The following is a 12,612-nucleotide window of genomic DNA, read 5'->3' on the forward strand; positions in this document are numbered from 1 at the left end:
TTTACTTTCAACTTTTTATTTTGAAAAGTTCAATCTTACAAAGAATTTAGCACCATGAAAATTGTACCATGAACACACAGATATACTCTTCACCTAGATTCACCAATTATTAACATTTTGTCACTGTTGTTTTATTTTTTTTCTCTCTTTCTACTATCACAAATATACACACATTTTTGCTGAACCATTTGGGAGTTATTTGCCAACATCTTGAGATTTTATCCCTAAAGACTTAAGCAAACATCACCTAAAAACAAGGATGTTTTCCTACATAACCCCAATACAATGATCACACTCAACAAATTTAACATTTATACAACGCTATTATCAAACATAGTCTATATTCAAATTTTCCCAAGTGTCTCAATAATGTGCTGTATAGTTGTCTATGTGTTTCAATCAAGGGTCACACATTACATTTTGTTGTTATGTCTCCTTAATCTCCTTTAATCTAGAACTGTTTTCCAGATTTTTTCTTTTTTAATCTTTCACGATATTAACATTTTTGAGGAATCAAAGGCCAATTGTTCTGCAGAAAGATCCCAATATGGATTTGTCTAGTGGTTTTTTCATGATTAGATTCAGTTTAAACAATTCTGGCAATAATACTAAAGAGGTGCTGTGTCCTTCTCAGTGCATTGGATCTGGAGGCACACAATGTCAGAATGCCCCATCATGGGGGATCTTTGGTTTAATCACTTGGTTAAGGCACCATCTGCTCGATTTATCCATTATCTTTTCCCCTTTGTAATTATCAAGTAATCTGTGGGATAATATATCTTTTTCACCAATATTCTTTCACCCAGTGGTTTTCATAACCATTGAATTTTCTTGCTATGGCAGAAATAGTTTCATAAAAGTATAGTTAGGGGACATGGTGTAAGACTTCTTTGAAAGTTCCTATGACAATGCTCATCTCTTCTTATGTTGAACTGTTTTCATCCGTTTATCTATCCATTTAACAGATATCTACAGAGTGCTCTTTATGTGCCTTGACCCTGTAGAATTTTCATCAGTGGCTTCATGGTTGCCTAAACTAATGTCTTTAGCTCAGATCTTTCTCTCGTGTTGCAGATCCATATTGACAATTGCTTTCGAGTCTTTCCACCTTACCGTCCATGGATGCCTTAAACTCCACATGCCCAGTGGAACTCATCATCTTCACTTCCTGGTCTGCTCTTCTTATGTTCTCTATTCCAGTAAATTGCAAGTCTGTTTTCTCAGTGACTCTATAATAAAAAGGGCTCCTATTTATTGAGTGACCAGCCACCATAATAGCTCTTTTATACATGTTACATGCATTATCTCATTTAATCCTTGCAATAGCCTTGAGAAGTAGGTACCATTTTCTAGAGGACATTGGTCAATAGCCCCAGGTCAACAGCCAGCAAGTCTTTGTGCTAGGATTCAGATCCACTTCTCTTTGACCTCAAAGCCTTTGCTTTAATGTGGTGATTAACAACATCACTGGCTTCAAATCCTGGCTTTACCATCAACTATGGGGGATTAGATTTGTCTCCTTAATTCTCAGTGCCTTGGTTTCTTCTTTTATAAATTGAATAAAACAATAATCCCTGCCTTGTGGGGTTGTTTTGAGATTTGAATGAGATAAAACTTGACAAACATTTGAACAATTCCTGGCAATACCATAGCACCTTCCAAGCCATAAATCTGGTGTCATCCTAAATTTCTCCACCCACTCAGTGCTTGTGGATTAGTGCCCTTAGGGACCTTGTCCCCACTGCTGTCATGCCTTAGTTTAGACCTGGAATTGGCAAACCATGGTCCACAGGCCAAATCTAGCCTCCACCTGTTTTGTAGGAAATGTTTTTTTTTTTCAATTGAGATGTAATTGACCTTGTAAATAATGTTTTATTGGAAGACAGCTATGCCCATTCATTTATGTATTTCCTGTGGCTGCTTTCACACTACAGCATAGCTGAGTAGTGGTGACAGAGACCATGTGGCCTGCAAATCCTAAAATATTTACTAGCTGGCCCTTTACAGAAAAAGTTTGCTTATTCCTGGTTGCCTGGGGTGTTGCACTAGTCTCCTTCCTGGTTTTCCTGGTTATATCTTATTCCTCCTTGAACTCATCCCCCCTGGCCCTCCTCCTGTGCAAGGACGAATTTCCCTAAAGTGTGAACTCAGTCATGCCAATCTGCTCCTTATGCCGCATTGGCCCTCGCTGCCAAGAACACCAGCTTCCACAAACTGCTGATCCCCATGCTAGCCTTGTCCTCTGGACACAATGAGTGCTTTATGCTCTTTCCGGCCTTGGCGCACGCTATTCTTTTTGTGTGAACACCTACCCCTTGCCCTTGTCCTCAATGACAAGCTCAGTTTTTCCTTCCTCTGAGAAGCCCTTTCCGGCTTCTACGGGCCAAACCAATGGCTTCTCCTCCTCTACTGTTTGTGTAATACTTCAATTCCAGCGTTTATCCACTCTGTCACGACCATAGGCTCAACTGTCTGCCCCTGCCTCTGCCGTGGGGTCCTCTCAAGGGCAGGAGCGTACCTTTTTTGCTTTTGTATCTCCAGTGCCCAGTCTGGGACCTGGCCGTTAGTAAGTGCTCATTAGGTTTGTCTTGCCCACTGGCATTTCAGCTGGGATTTGAAGGCTCATATAAGGCGCTAGCAGGGTGTAGAAAAGACGCAGGCTAGGAGAGGCTTCCCGGAGGAGCTGACACCCTAGCTAACTCCTGGATAGGAGAAGGAGGCTAGAACAAAAGGCAGTACGAACAATGTGGGTAAAGACGATGAGACCTGAAGAGAAATGACAAGCAGAGGAAGGGGGTGTGTGGGGGAATGCTGGATGATACGCTAGACTGAGAGGCATTAGGTCCGTAGTCTGCAGCCTGCTCTGCTGCGCTGGGGTGCGTGTTCAATGGGAACCATGAAGGGCTGGAGTAGGCAGACACCGTGTTCCACGCTGCGACTATCTGCTTGCATGTCAGTCTTCCAGAACTCGCCTGTGGCATTAACTATGTTTTGTCTTGCCATTATTCAGTCCTAAGTGAACTCAATTTCTGGCATATTATAGGTTCTCAATAAATGTCTCTTTCATCATTGAAATATGTGAAAACTCCCCAGTTTTAAGGGGGGTGTCCCCAATGCTTAGTATTCTCTTACAGGATGAACATTTGTCCTATCTACAACTTTCACAAATTTAAGAACTTCAGTCATATTTAACCTTGGAAATTCTTGGATTTTCTGCTTGAAAAATTCCCATTAGAAAAAAAAAAAGTCTATCCTCTTATGGAAGGTTTGAACCTCTTGGATCATTTTGGTTGACTGTTTCTGGACCTTCTCCAGTTCTGTTCTGTCTTTGTTAAGTCTTTTAAGAACACCTGAATTCTTTCCTGCTCTGCAAAACCAGAAGCAGATCAGTTTATTTCCTGTGATTTTCGTGTTTTCATTCAACAAAATGCTAAATTGAGCTAGGAGAAATAAACTCTTATTTGTAAAGCATGCCAGGGATGGCACGTCACAGGTGGAATTCAGAGCTCTTATCAATGATGTCCACAGACGAAGTCTGTCATTAGCTCAAGGGCTCAGACAGCCGGCAGCTTGGCAGTTTTGGGGTGTCAATGAAATGAATTGGGTGGTAACAGATAACCAGACAATTGGATAAAATGGGGACTTCAGCGGGGCTCCTGCACTCCAGGAACTTCTCCTTGTCTCCACTTGGTTATCCTCAAAGTGAACAAGAAGCTTCAGTTTCAGATTGAGTGCATTTTCCATCCATGGATTGGCTTGTTTTGTTCAGTTTTACTTTGAGTGTTTGAGGTTATCTTTTCGACGTAACAGCTAAACCCACGGCTTCCTTTCTCGTAAAACCAAAACAAAAAGGCTTTCTATTCAGGTGCCTTCTGTGTGTGCACATGTGTAGTCCACGCCTGGGATCAAAGCCAGCTATATAAAGTCCTTGATTCTGTGTGGGTTCAAACACATTTCAAAGCTTCGGGATCCTGAAAGGTTTCGCTCTGCTTCCTGAAGACCTGAACACCACTCCCACAAGGCCATGGCTTGTGTTGGGTTCCGGAGGTGTGCGGCTCGGCTGGACCCGGCTCCCAGGACCTGGCCCTGCACTGCCCTATTTTCTCTCCTCTTCATCCCCGTCTTCTCCAAAGGTGAGTGAGGCTCTTGGAGCCTGAAGGTGGAGGAAGTCCTTCTCCCACCTGGGTTTCATTTCTTTCAGCAGCCAAGGGCAGTGATTTAAAGCAAAGCCAGAAGATAGAGGTAAAACTCCAGTCTCCTGGCTTGGATAGCTCTGTATTCCAAGGCAGATAGGGGATAGCTGGTGGCAGCAAATAAGCAGAGATACAGCTCCTAGCAGAGTGCCAGGCATCTAGTAAGGGCTTAATGAATACTTCTGAGTTGGTTTGGGAGACATGAGCAATTTCACACACTTCTATAAGATTGGAAGAAAATACTGTCAAGTTAAGTGATTTAAGACAGAAAAGATATCCACAGTTCTAAATACATTTGAGCTTAGGATCATGGTGAGTTCAAGATTTCCTTTTTTAAAAAACATTGACTTAAGAAAATCATGGGAAGTTTCTTTCTTACCTAATTCAGTGTTTTAAGGCTCTTTAGTTCACTTTTATAAACTAATTAACCAGCTTATTTAAAATTTAAGAAAATCTTGGGAAGAATGCCTTTTTTTACTCAATTCAATATATATGTTCTTTTTGTGTGAGGAAGGTTAGCTCTGAGCTAACATCTGTTGCCAATCCTCCTCTTTTTGCTGAGGAAGATTGGCCCTGGGCTAACATCTGCGCCCATCTTCCTCCACTTTATACATGGGATGCTGCCACAGCATGGCTTGATAAGTGGTGCATAGGTCCGTGCCCGGGATCCAAACCCGGGAACCCTGGGCCGTAGAAGCAGAGCATGCAAACTTAACCAGTATGCCACCCGGCTGGCCCCCCTCAATTCAATGTTTTAAGGTCCTCTTAATCAATTCTATATACTAGTTAGCTAATTATTTAAAAAATGAAAGCAATTTCAAATTGTAAAACAAAAAGAGAAAGGAAGGAAGGAAGAAAGGAAGAAAGAAAGCAAGCCATCGGTTTGTTTGGCATAATATGCTTAATTGATGCCTGACCTACCTGTGGACTCAGAGGCAGGTTCCACAGTTTTCAGACAAAATAAAACTCCTTAGAGGTTGATATCAGGTTTGTTACATGGTATAAAATGATGAACATACCCACTGAATTTCAACTTTCTCTCTCTCTAGACCTTCTCAGTTAAGAAACCATGTGGTTTGTACGAAGTCAGTGTTCAAAAGATATTTGATGATTTAATTTTTACCAGATAAGAAATGTTCATATACATTTTTGTATTTCACATGTTTTGAACATGTAAAAATTAAATAACCTTAGAAGTAGTCAAATTTCCTTTTTAGAAAATTTATCTCAGCCTGTAACTGGGATGGTAGATACCGGAAAATTGAGTGTGACCAGATTTAGTGGTGATAACTGGGGGCTTGCCTAGGGGGTGGCAGGAGACTCAGTCTTCTCTAGCCTCAGAGTCAGTACAATAGCAATCATTGAGTGCCCGTTTGGGTAGGATGAATGGCTGCTCCCAAGAGTTTGTAAGCCACAGGCAGAGGAGGTGTGATTAGTGCACAAAAAACTTCAATCAAGGGCAGAACTTGATTGAGTACTGCAGTGGCGTTATAATAGTGCATAGGATGCTCAGAGGGCATCTCTGATAGACAGAGATGAAGGTTGGGGAAGGAGACTGTGTCTAGTCAGCCGAGGTTGCTGGATTAACCATGGGGGTGGCTGCTGCCATAGCTTCCTCTCTTCTGAGGATAGGTGTTGTCTAGTACGGGTGCTCAGGGGAAAGGACTAATGCCTTCAGTATAGAGTGATTTATACACAGGAAGAGGGGAACTGAGACTGCAGCGCTGGGTTCGGAATGGATCATGGAGGACATTGAATGTTGTTTGTTTTTGCAATCAATGGTATGTAAGGCATCAAAGGGTTTGAGCAGAATGAGTTACATGATTCTATCTAAGGTTTGAGTGTCACTTGTATGATTGACTGGAGAGGGGCCAGGTTAGTTACAGGAAGGTAATTTGACGTGAAGCCACCATTTTTTTGGATGATGTGAGCCTTTTCTATGGACAGCGGGCCTTTCTTATCCTGTAGAAGTCAGAGGGAAAAAGAACAAAGGAGCGCGAGGGTGTTCAGGTGAAGGCGAGAGGGTGGCGGAAGAGGTGGTGGTGGTGGCCGGGGAAGCCCACAGAAGTTAACAGCAGGGTTGCCTCAGCCTAGAGAGGAAACGACCTGGTGCCCTCTGCTCTGTGGCTTCCTTCATGTAGCAGCATCCTTCACTCTGTGATAAGAATGCCAGGGAAGGGGCGGCTGGGACAGTGAGCCAAGGCTCGGCTGCTCTTGGATGGTAGAGGTACAGTGCCAAGTAAACGTGGGCAGAGGTTTTTGACGGATACTTTGAGGGATAAAGTAAGATTCTGTACCTTAACATCCAAAACTTCCCATACTACTCATTATAGTTCCTGAATTATTCTTCCTATGGTTCTGGAATAACCTTAGAATACCAGAGTAGGAAGACACTCTGACAGCATCTGATCTAATCCCCTTACTGCATGTGAGGGAAAATGAAGGCTACAGAGGAGACCTGACTTACCCCAAATCACATATTTCATGGTAGAGCCAAGTCTTCTGTTTGTCACATCAGTGTTCGTCCTGCCACAACCACCTGCCTTCAAGAAACTATTTCTCCATGAGAAACACCTCTATGGGGAGTCACTGGAAGATAGCTGAGAGACGGAAGAGAAGCTGGGATGGGTGGAGAAGGGAAGGGGTAGGGGAGGATGATGGGTTTGTTGAAGGGGAGGGTGCCCATCAGAGATAGACCCTCTCTGGCCCAAGGTCTTGCCTGGGCCTGGTCTGGGTGAGCCTGAGTTCACTGAGCTCCCTGTGGTTTTCCCGTTAGGGGTGCACGTGGCCCAGCCCGCCGTGGTGCTGGCCAGCAGCCGGGGTGTGGCCAGCTTTGTGTGTGAGTACGGGTCTTCAGGCAAAGCCGCCGAGGTCCGAGTGACAGTGCTGCGGCAGGCCGGCAGCGAGATGACTGAAGTCTGTGCCGCGACGTACACGGTGGAGAAGGAGTTGACCTTTCTAGATGATTCCACCTGCAGCGGTACCTCCAGTGGAAACCAAGTGAACCTCACCATCCAAGGGCTGAGGGCCATGGACACGGGGCTCTACATCTGCAAGGTGGAGCTCATGTACCCGCCGCCCTACTATGTGGGCATGGGCAACGGAACCCAGATTTATGTCATCGGTGAGCAAAGCCACGTCACTAAGCTGGCACCTTTTGCGTTGCTGTCTTCTTTGCATGAAGACAGTTTGGGTCTTTAAGTCAGGTGATTCATTTTCAGGATTGTGAAAGTTCTCTTTAAGAGTCTCTGGTATACCACATGGTCGGCTTGCTTAGCATGGGTGGCCACCCAAATGGCATCCTGACTATTAAATAAATAGTGGGGAAGGTGTTTTCTACTGGGAGGTTGGGCCAGTCACTCTGGAGTGATAACCATCAGGAAGTTTGGCCTTGTGCCTTTGCTATGATGCCCCTGGGAGGTAGCTCCAAAGAGCCAGACTCACCTGCGGGCTAGCAACAGCATCTGGGGGGATGTCAGGATCTGGAAGCTCTAACCTGTTCCCTTTTTCACCCATGGGGGGAGTAGGGCCCTGCAGTTTGAAGAGTGTCTCAGGGAGGCTTGCTTGGTTTTCTGTTGCAGACCCAGAACCATGCCCAGATTCTGATTTCCTCCTCTGGGTCCTGGCAGCAGTCAGTTCCGGGTTGTTTTTCTACAGCTTCCTTATCACAGCTGTTTCTTTGAGCAGAATGGTGAGTGTGATACAGACAATGCACCATTTTGGAGGGGATGCCTTTACTAATAACAACTGACCAATGACACTGTGAGTTTAGTGTTCTTGAGATGAAGCAATAAATGAAGAAGAGAAAGGACAGTGGTAAAGAACACACTAGAACCCTTGGCATTGGCATTTGAGGTTTCGGGATGACTAACACTATAGAGGAGTGTGTTTGACATTGAATGTTTGTGTCTTCTGACAGAGTTTCAGTTTGAGTAACTGTTTGAACAACACGGGGCAGCTGTTTTGTTCTTTATCTTCATGACAATTGTACTTGAGTTAACAACCCTGAAACACAAGATTAGGTTGGACAGAATGCTGCTAGAATGCTGGGTGGATTTTACTCTCCCCCTGAATATCCCTCTACTTTTCCTGGAAGCCATCTCTCGGTGTCACCCTACTGCGCCTTCTTGTCCAAGCTATAGCTGTCCACCTCACACCTGTCCAGGCTCCCTGTTACCCTATCTGCTCAACCAGCAAGTATTGCCCTCTCTTCCAGCCCAGTAAATGAAAACTCCAGTTTTCATTTACTACAGTTGTTGTTGGAAGAGACAAAGGTTTGGAGATCAGGATTTCTCTCTGACTGTCCCTCTCAGCCACCTCTTCAAGGCTGGCTTTGTCATCACAGACTTCTCCCTCCCTTTCCTCTCTCCTTCCCTCCAACCCTCCCTTTCTCTCTGTCTGTCTTACACCCCCCTCCCCCCCCACACACCCACTTCTTCCTACCTTATTTGCTACAATCTGCCACACAGATGAGTAGGCTAGACCTCAACTTACTGAGGTGATAAAAACTGGAAACTAAGGCAGACAGAGAAAAAGTCATAAGAAGTATATTTGGAGTGGACACGAGAAATACAACTCTCAAACAGGACAACTTAGGTTTACTATCTTATCAAACTCACTCCCCACAGACAAGATTCAGGCAACTATGTAGGTATTTTGGGCATCTTTCAGAAGCTGTTCCAAAGTCTCTTTCTTGTATCTTCCAGACAGAGAAAATGGTGGCTATTTTACATCAATAGCATTTGTTTATCTAAAATGAATTTTAGTAGCTGAATCAAGAAAGTCTCCTGGGGCTTATAATTCTATCTATTGTGAACATCCATTTTTCAACAGGGTAGAGAACCAGTATCTGTCGAGTCCTATTATGGTTAGAAGTGGCTTCTGTATTTCTCAATAATAATTATTGTTTCTTGTTGTGTTTGGCAGCTAAAGAAAAGAAGTCCTCTTACTACAGGGGTCTATGTGAAAATGCCCCCAACGGAGCCAGAATGTGAAAAGCAATTTCAGCCTTATTTTATTCCCATCAATTGAGAGACCATTATGAAGAGGAAAGACAATTTTCCAATTTCTAAGAGCCGAAGTAACTCTAACTTTTTGCTATCCAGCTATGTTTGTTTGTTTGTGTATTTTGGGAGGATTCACCTCTCTTTGATATAAAGCTGGATGCAGAACCCAAATTAAGTGTAATACAATTTAAAGCAAGGGAGCAGGAAAACAGAGCCGGGATGTTTCTGTCACATCAGATCCAATTTTAGTAAAAGCATCACTCGGGAGCAATACGGGGATGCAGCCTTGTGATGTGGGATCAAGGATACAAGTTAGGGAATGGGACAGTCCAAAGAAAGCAAAGGAAGAGTGTAAGGGAGAGGACAATATTGTACACACCTTGTACTTATATGTGAGAGTCTATAGCTGAAATGATGTTTTCACGTTAAATTTTTATGCTGTGTTATTTTTCTTACCAAATGTATAATTATATGAAGACTTTAAAAATACTCATATGGCTATATTTTAGCCAGTGATTCCAAAGGTTGTATTGTACCAATATGTATTTTTTATTTGATAATATTGTGCATGGGGCCACATGTGCTTTTGTGTATTTGCTGATGGTTTGAATATAAACACTATATGGCAGTGTCTTCCCACCAGGGGTCAGGGGAAGCTTTGTGGAAGGGCTCAGGACACTAATACACCAGGTAGAATACAAGGTCACTTGCTAACTGGCTTGGAAACTGGACGCGGTCATAGCCGATTCTTGCAGACCTCTTGGGCTGAATTGGTGTTGACATGTGCTTTGGGCTTTTATCAGCTCCTTTCAATGGTTTGCAAGGAAGCCAATGTGGGTGGTATCTGAATTAACTCGACGGAACACTGCTGTTGAGAAGATGGCTCATTCCAGGAGTCCTGTAGTTATGAACTTCAAGGAGGCTCCAGTTCCTCAGGGCCCCAATTCCCCACACATGGTTAATGCCACGGACAGAAAAAAGCAGCAGGTGACAGAGTGGGGTGACGAAGATTTCTGAAAACTAACACTGTTGGTGTTTTTTAACTCAATATTTTCCATGAAAATGCAACAACGTGTATAATATTTTTAATTAAATAAAAATATATGGTGTCGTTTTCCAGAGTTGTTTTTCTCTTCCTTGTATTTGAGTATGTGTTTGAATTTGTTTTAATTGATTCGTTCAGCAGTGGGTGGTGTCTCCAATGTTAGAAACCCTGGGAACAAACTGAAAAAACCCAAAAGGGCAAATAATGCTTCATGAGTCAGCTCTCCACCAGCCCTTTACCTGCATGCCATTCAGGAAGGGATTCATCCTCTGTCCTTCCGATTTCTTCCTATTTGAGCTATAAAGCAATTCCCACAGAGATGGCAGTCCTCTGTAAACCACGCAGCACTGTCTTTAGCACCAGTTCCTCACCTCCTCTTCCTTACCCACGCTTGCTTTCTCAGCTCCGCTCCTACAGGGATTATAGTTGCCATGGCAACTCCTGTATTGTCAACCATGCTCCTCACAGCCATTTTGATCTGCTTCCATGGCAAATGGAGCTTTTCCCGGTGGCTTCCAAATGGACTATTTCACAGGTGTGGGGAAAGCTACCTGTGGGCCTGTGTCGCTACCAGCCGCCGGGCTTGGGCCTGGCCCACTGAGCTGTCTATGATTCTTGGTTAACCACTGTGGAGCCTCAGCCTGCTTGGTTTCCACTCAAGGTTTCTTATCCTTGACCTCCACATCCTGTTATTGTCTTTTGAGATGATTCTCAATGTGGCCAGGTACCACTGCAACGGAATCAACTCGGTCACTTACTAAAACTGCTGATTCAAGTGCTTAACCTCAGATGTGCTGAATCAGAATCTTTGGGCAATGGGGCCAGGAGTTTGCTCTTCCAACAAGCTCCCCAGAGCTTCTTTTATCCATCAAGTTTTGAAAATCACTGCTTGGGCAGCTCGCTCGCTCTCTCTTTCTTGCTCACTATAGCTCTCTCTCTCTTTTTTTTTTTTCCAGCAAGTGCTAACAAACAAGTGAGACGGCACAGAGTGAGCATTCCACAAAGATTTGTTAAATAAAAATGAGTAGGTCTTTCAAAATATGGTAATAGCGATTACCTACAACGAGCTCCTACTACAGCGAAGACTGTCCCTCTTGCTCTCTTGGCCTTTGGTTGGAAGCCATGAAGAAACACACAGTTCAGGAGCCCCAGTAGGGAGGGTGATACCATTTCTCCTCCTGCAAATGTCTTTAGAGAGATTGCTCTTTTCCATAGTTGATGGCAGGTCTAAATGACAGAGAGGGTCTCAGACAAAGGATCTCTCAGATACTTTTCAGACACCTTCAGACAATGGACTACTTTACATAAGCTTAATATCTCTTCTCCTATTACCTGAAATTCTACCATTAGCTGTTCATCGAGTTAAGCATTGCTCTCTTCACTCAGTTTCAATCTTGAAAAAATAAAATGCTCTTTAATTCAAAAAAGATTCCCCTGTGGCAGAAGACGTGGGCAAGAAAGACTTTGACCTAGAGTTCCACTGAAAAGGGAGACAACAAACATGGGGGGGGCGGCGCTGTCTGAGCACCAAATGAAAACCTCTTCTAATTCTCATTTGTTTATGAGGGTAGATTCTTTGCCTGCAGTACTCAGAGAGATTCATTGCCCCCAAATTAGAGGACCAACTGTTTCATGGCATTCCGATCTTCATCACTATCTCCATCTCTGGGATCACGGTCCTGAGGAAGCCCAAAGACTCCACTTCTCTAAATGAGGCTTGGTTGGCCCTGGAGGGGAAGCCTGAGCATCGTAACTCTTCTCTTTGGAACCACTGGTCCCAGGTAGGAATGTGCATGGCAAGGGGAGCAGGATAGAGCTACCAGGGGCTGCCTGGGTCAGCCCCAACTCCTACCAGTTCCCAACACATACTTCTACTCATCTCCCTTCTTCCAACATGGTACTCTCATTTCTGGTGCTTCCTATTTCCCTTTCTCTCATCCCCAGATATCTGTATGCCTCCTTTTCATATCCATCAAGACTCTTCTCAAATTCTGCCTCCTCCATCAGACTCGCTGACACTCTAAACCCATGTGGAGTTCTCCTCTTCTGTTGCATAGCTATACTTGGTTTCTTCCCTAATAATTTCAAATGTGCATGTCTTTTCTCCCTAGCTTACATGGGAACTTCTCCAAGATAAGAATCATCACAGCTTTATGCACACAGTAGATGCTCAAATAAATGTATTGAAGAGTTGGGAGCTAGGACATCCAGGACTATGGGAGGACAACTGTCTTCTCTGCAGAACCTGGCTGTGTTTTCTCAGGTGGACTTGGTCTAGTCTCTTTCCCCGTTGACCAGTGGAGTTGTGGGTAGGTCAATCTATCTCTTGGCTTCAACCTTTAAGACCCTGGAGTGTGCGCTCCAGCTG

General features: G+C 44.0%; 1 protein-coding gene across 2 annotated transcripts; it reads left to right on the top strand.

Moving 5' to 3' along the window:
* The first annotated feature begins 3,900 nt into the window (after positions 1-3,900).
* Positions 3,901-10,210, top strand: CTLA4 (cytotoxic T-lymphocyte associated protein 4). Of its 2 annotated transcripts, XM_058548655.1 has the most exons (4): positions 3,901-4,133; positions 6,970-7,317; positions 7,775-7,884; positions 9,120-10,210. In XM_058548655.1, exons 1-4 carry the CDS (start codon positions 4,025-4,027, stop codon positions 9,222-9,224), a joined length of 672 nt encoding a protein of 223 aa, XP_058404638.1. In that variant the 5' UTR covers positions 3,901-4,024; the 3' UTR covers positions 9,225-10,210. The 2 variants fall into 2 exon arrangements, with proteins under 2 accessions (XP_058404638.1, XP_058404639.1); XM_058548656.1 differs by lacking the exon at positions 7,775-7,884.
* Positions 10,211-12,612: the final 2,402 nt, after the last annotated feature.

The sequence above is a fragment of the Diceros bicornis genome, chromosome 10 (genome assembly GCF_020826845.1).
Source record: "Diceros bicornis minor isolate mBicDic1 chromosome 10, mDicBic1.mat.cur, whole genome shotgun sequence".
NCBI lineage: Eukaryota > Metazoa > Chordata > Mammalia > Perissodactyla > Rhinocerotidae > Diceros > Diceros bicornis.

Coding starts and splice junctions, on each gene's coding strand:
- CTLA4 (XM_058548655.1), top strand. CDS start 4,025: ATGGCTTGTGTTGGGTTCCGGAGGTGTGCGGCTCGGCTGGACCCGGCT. Junction 7,318..7,774: donor AACCCAGATTTATGTCATCG/GTGAGCAAAGCC, acceptor TTTCTGTTGCAG/ACCCAGAACCATGCCCAGAT. Junction 7,885..9,119: donor CTGTTTCTTTGAGCAGAATG/GTGAGTGTGATA, acceptor TGTGTTTGGCAG/CTAAAGAAAAGAAGTCCTCT.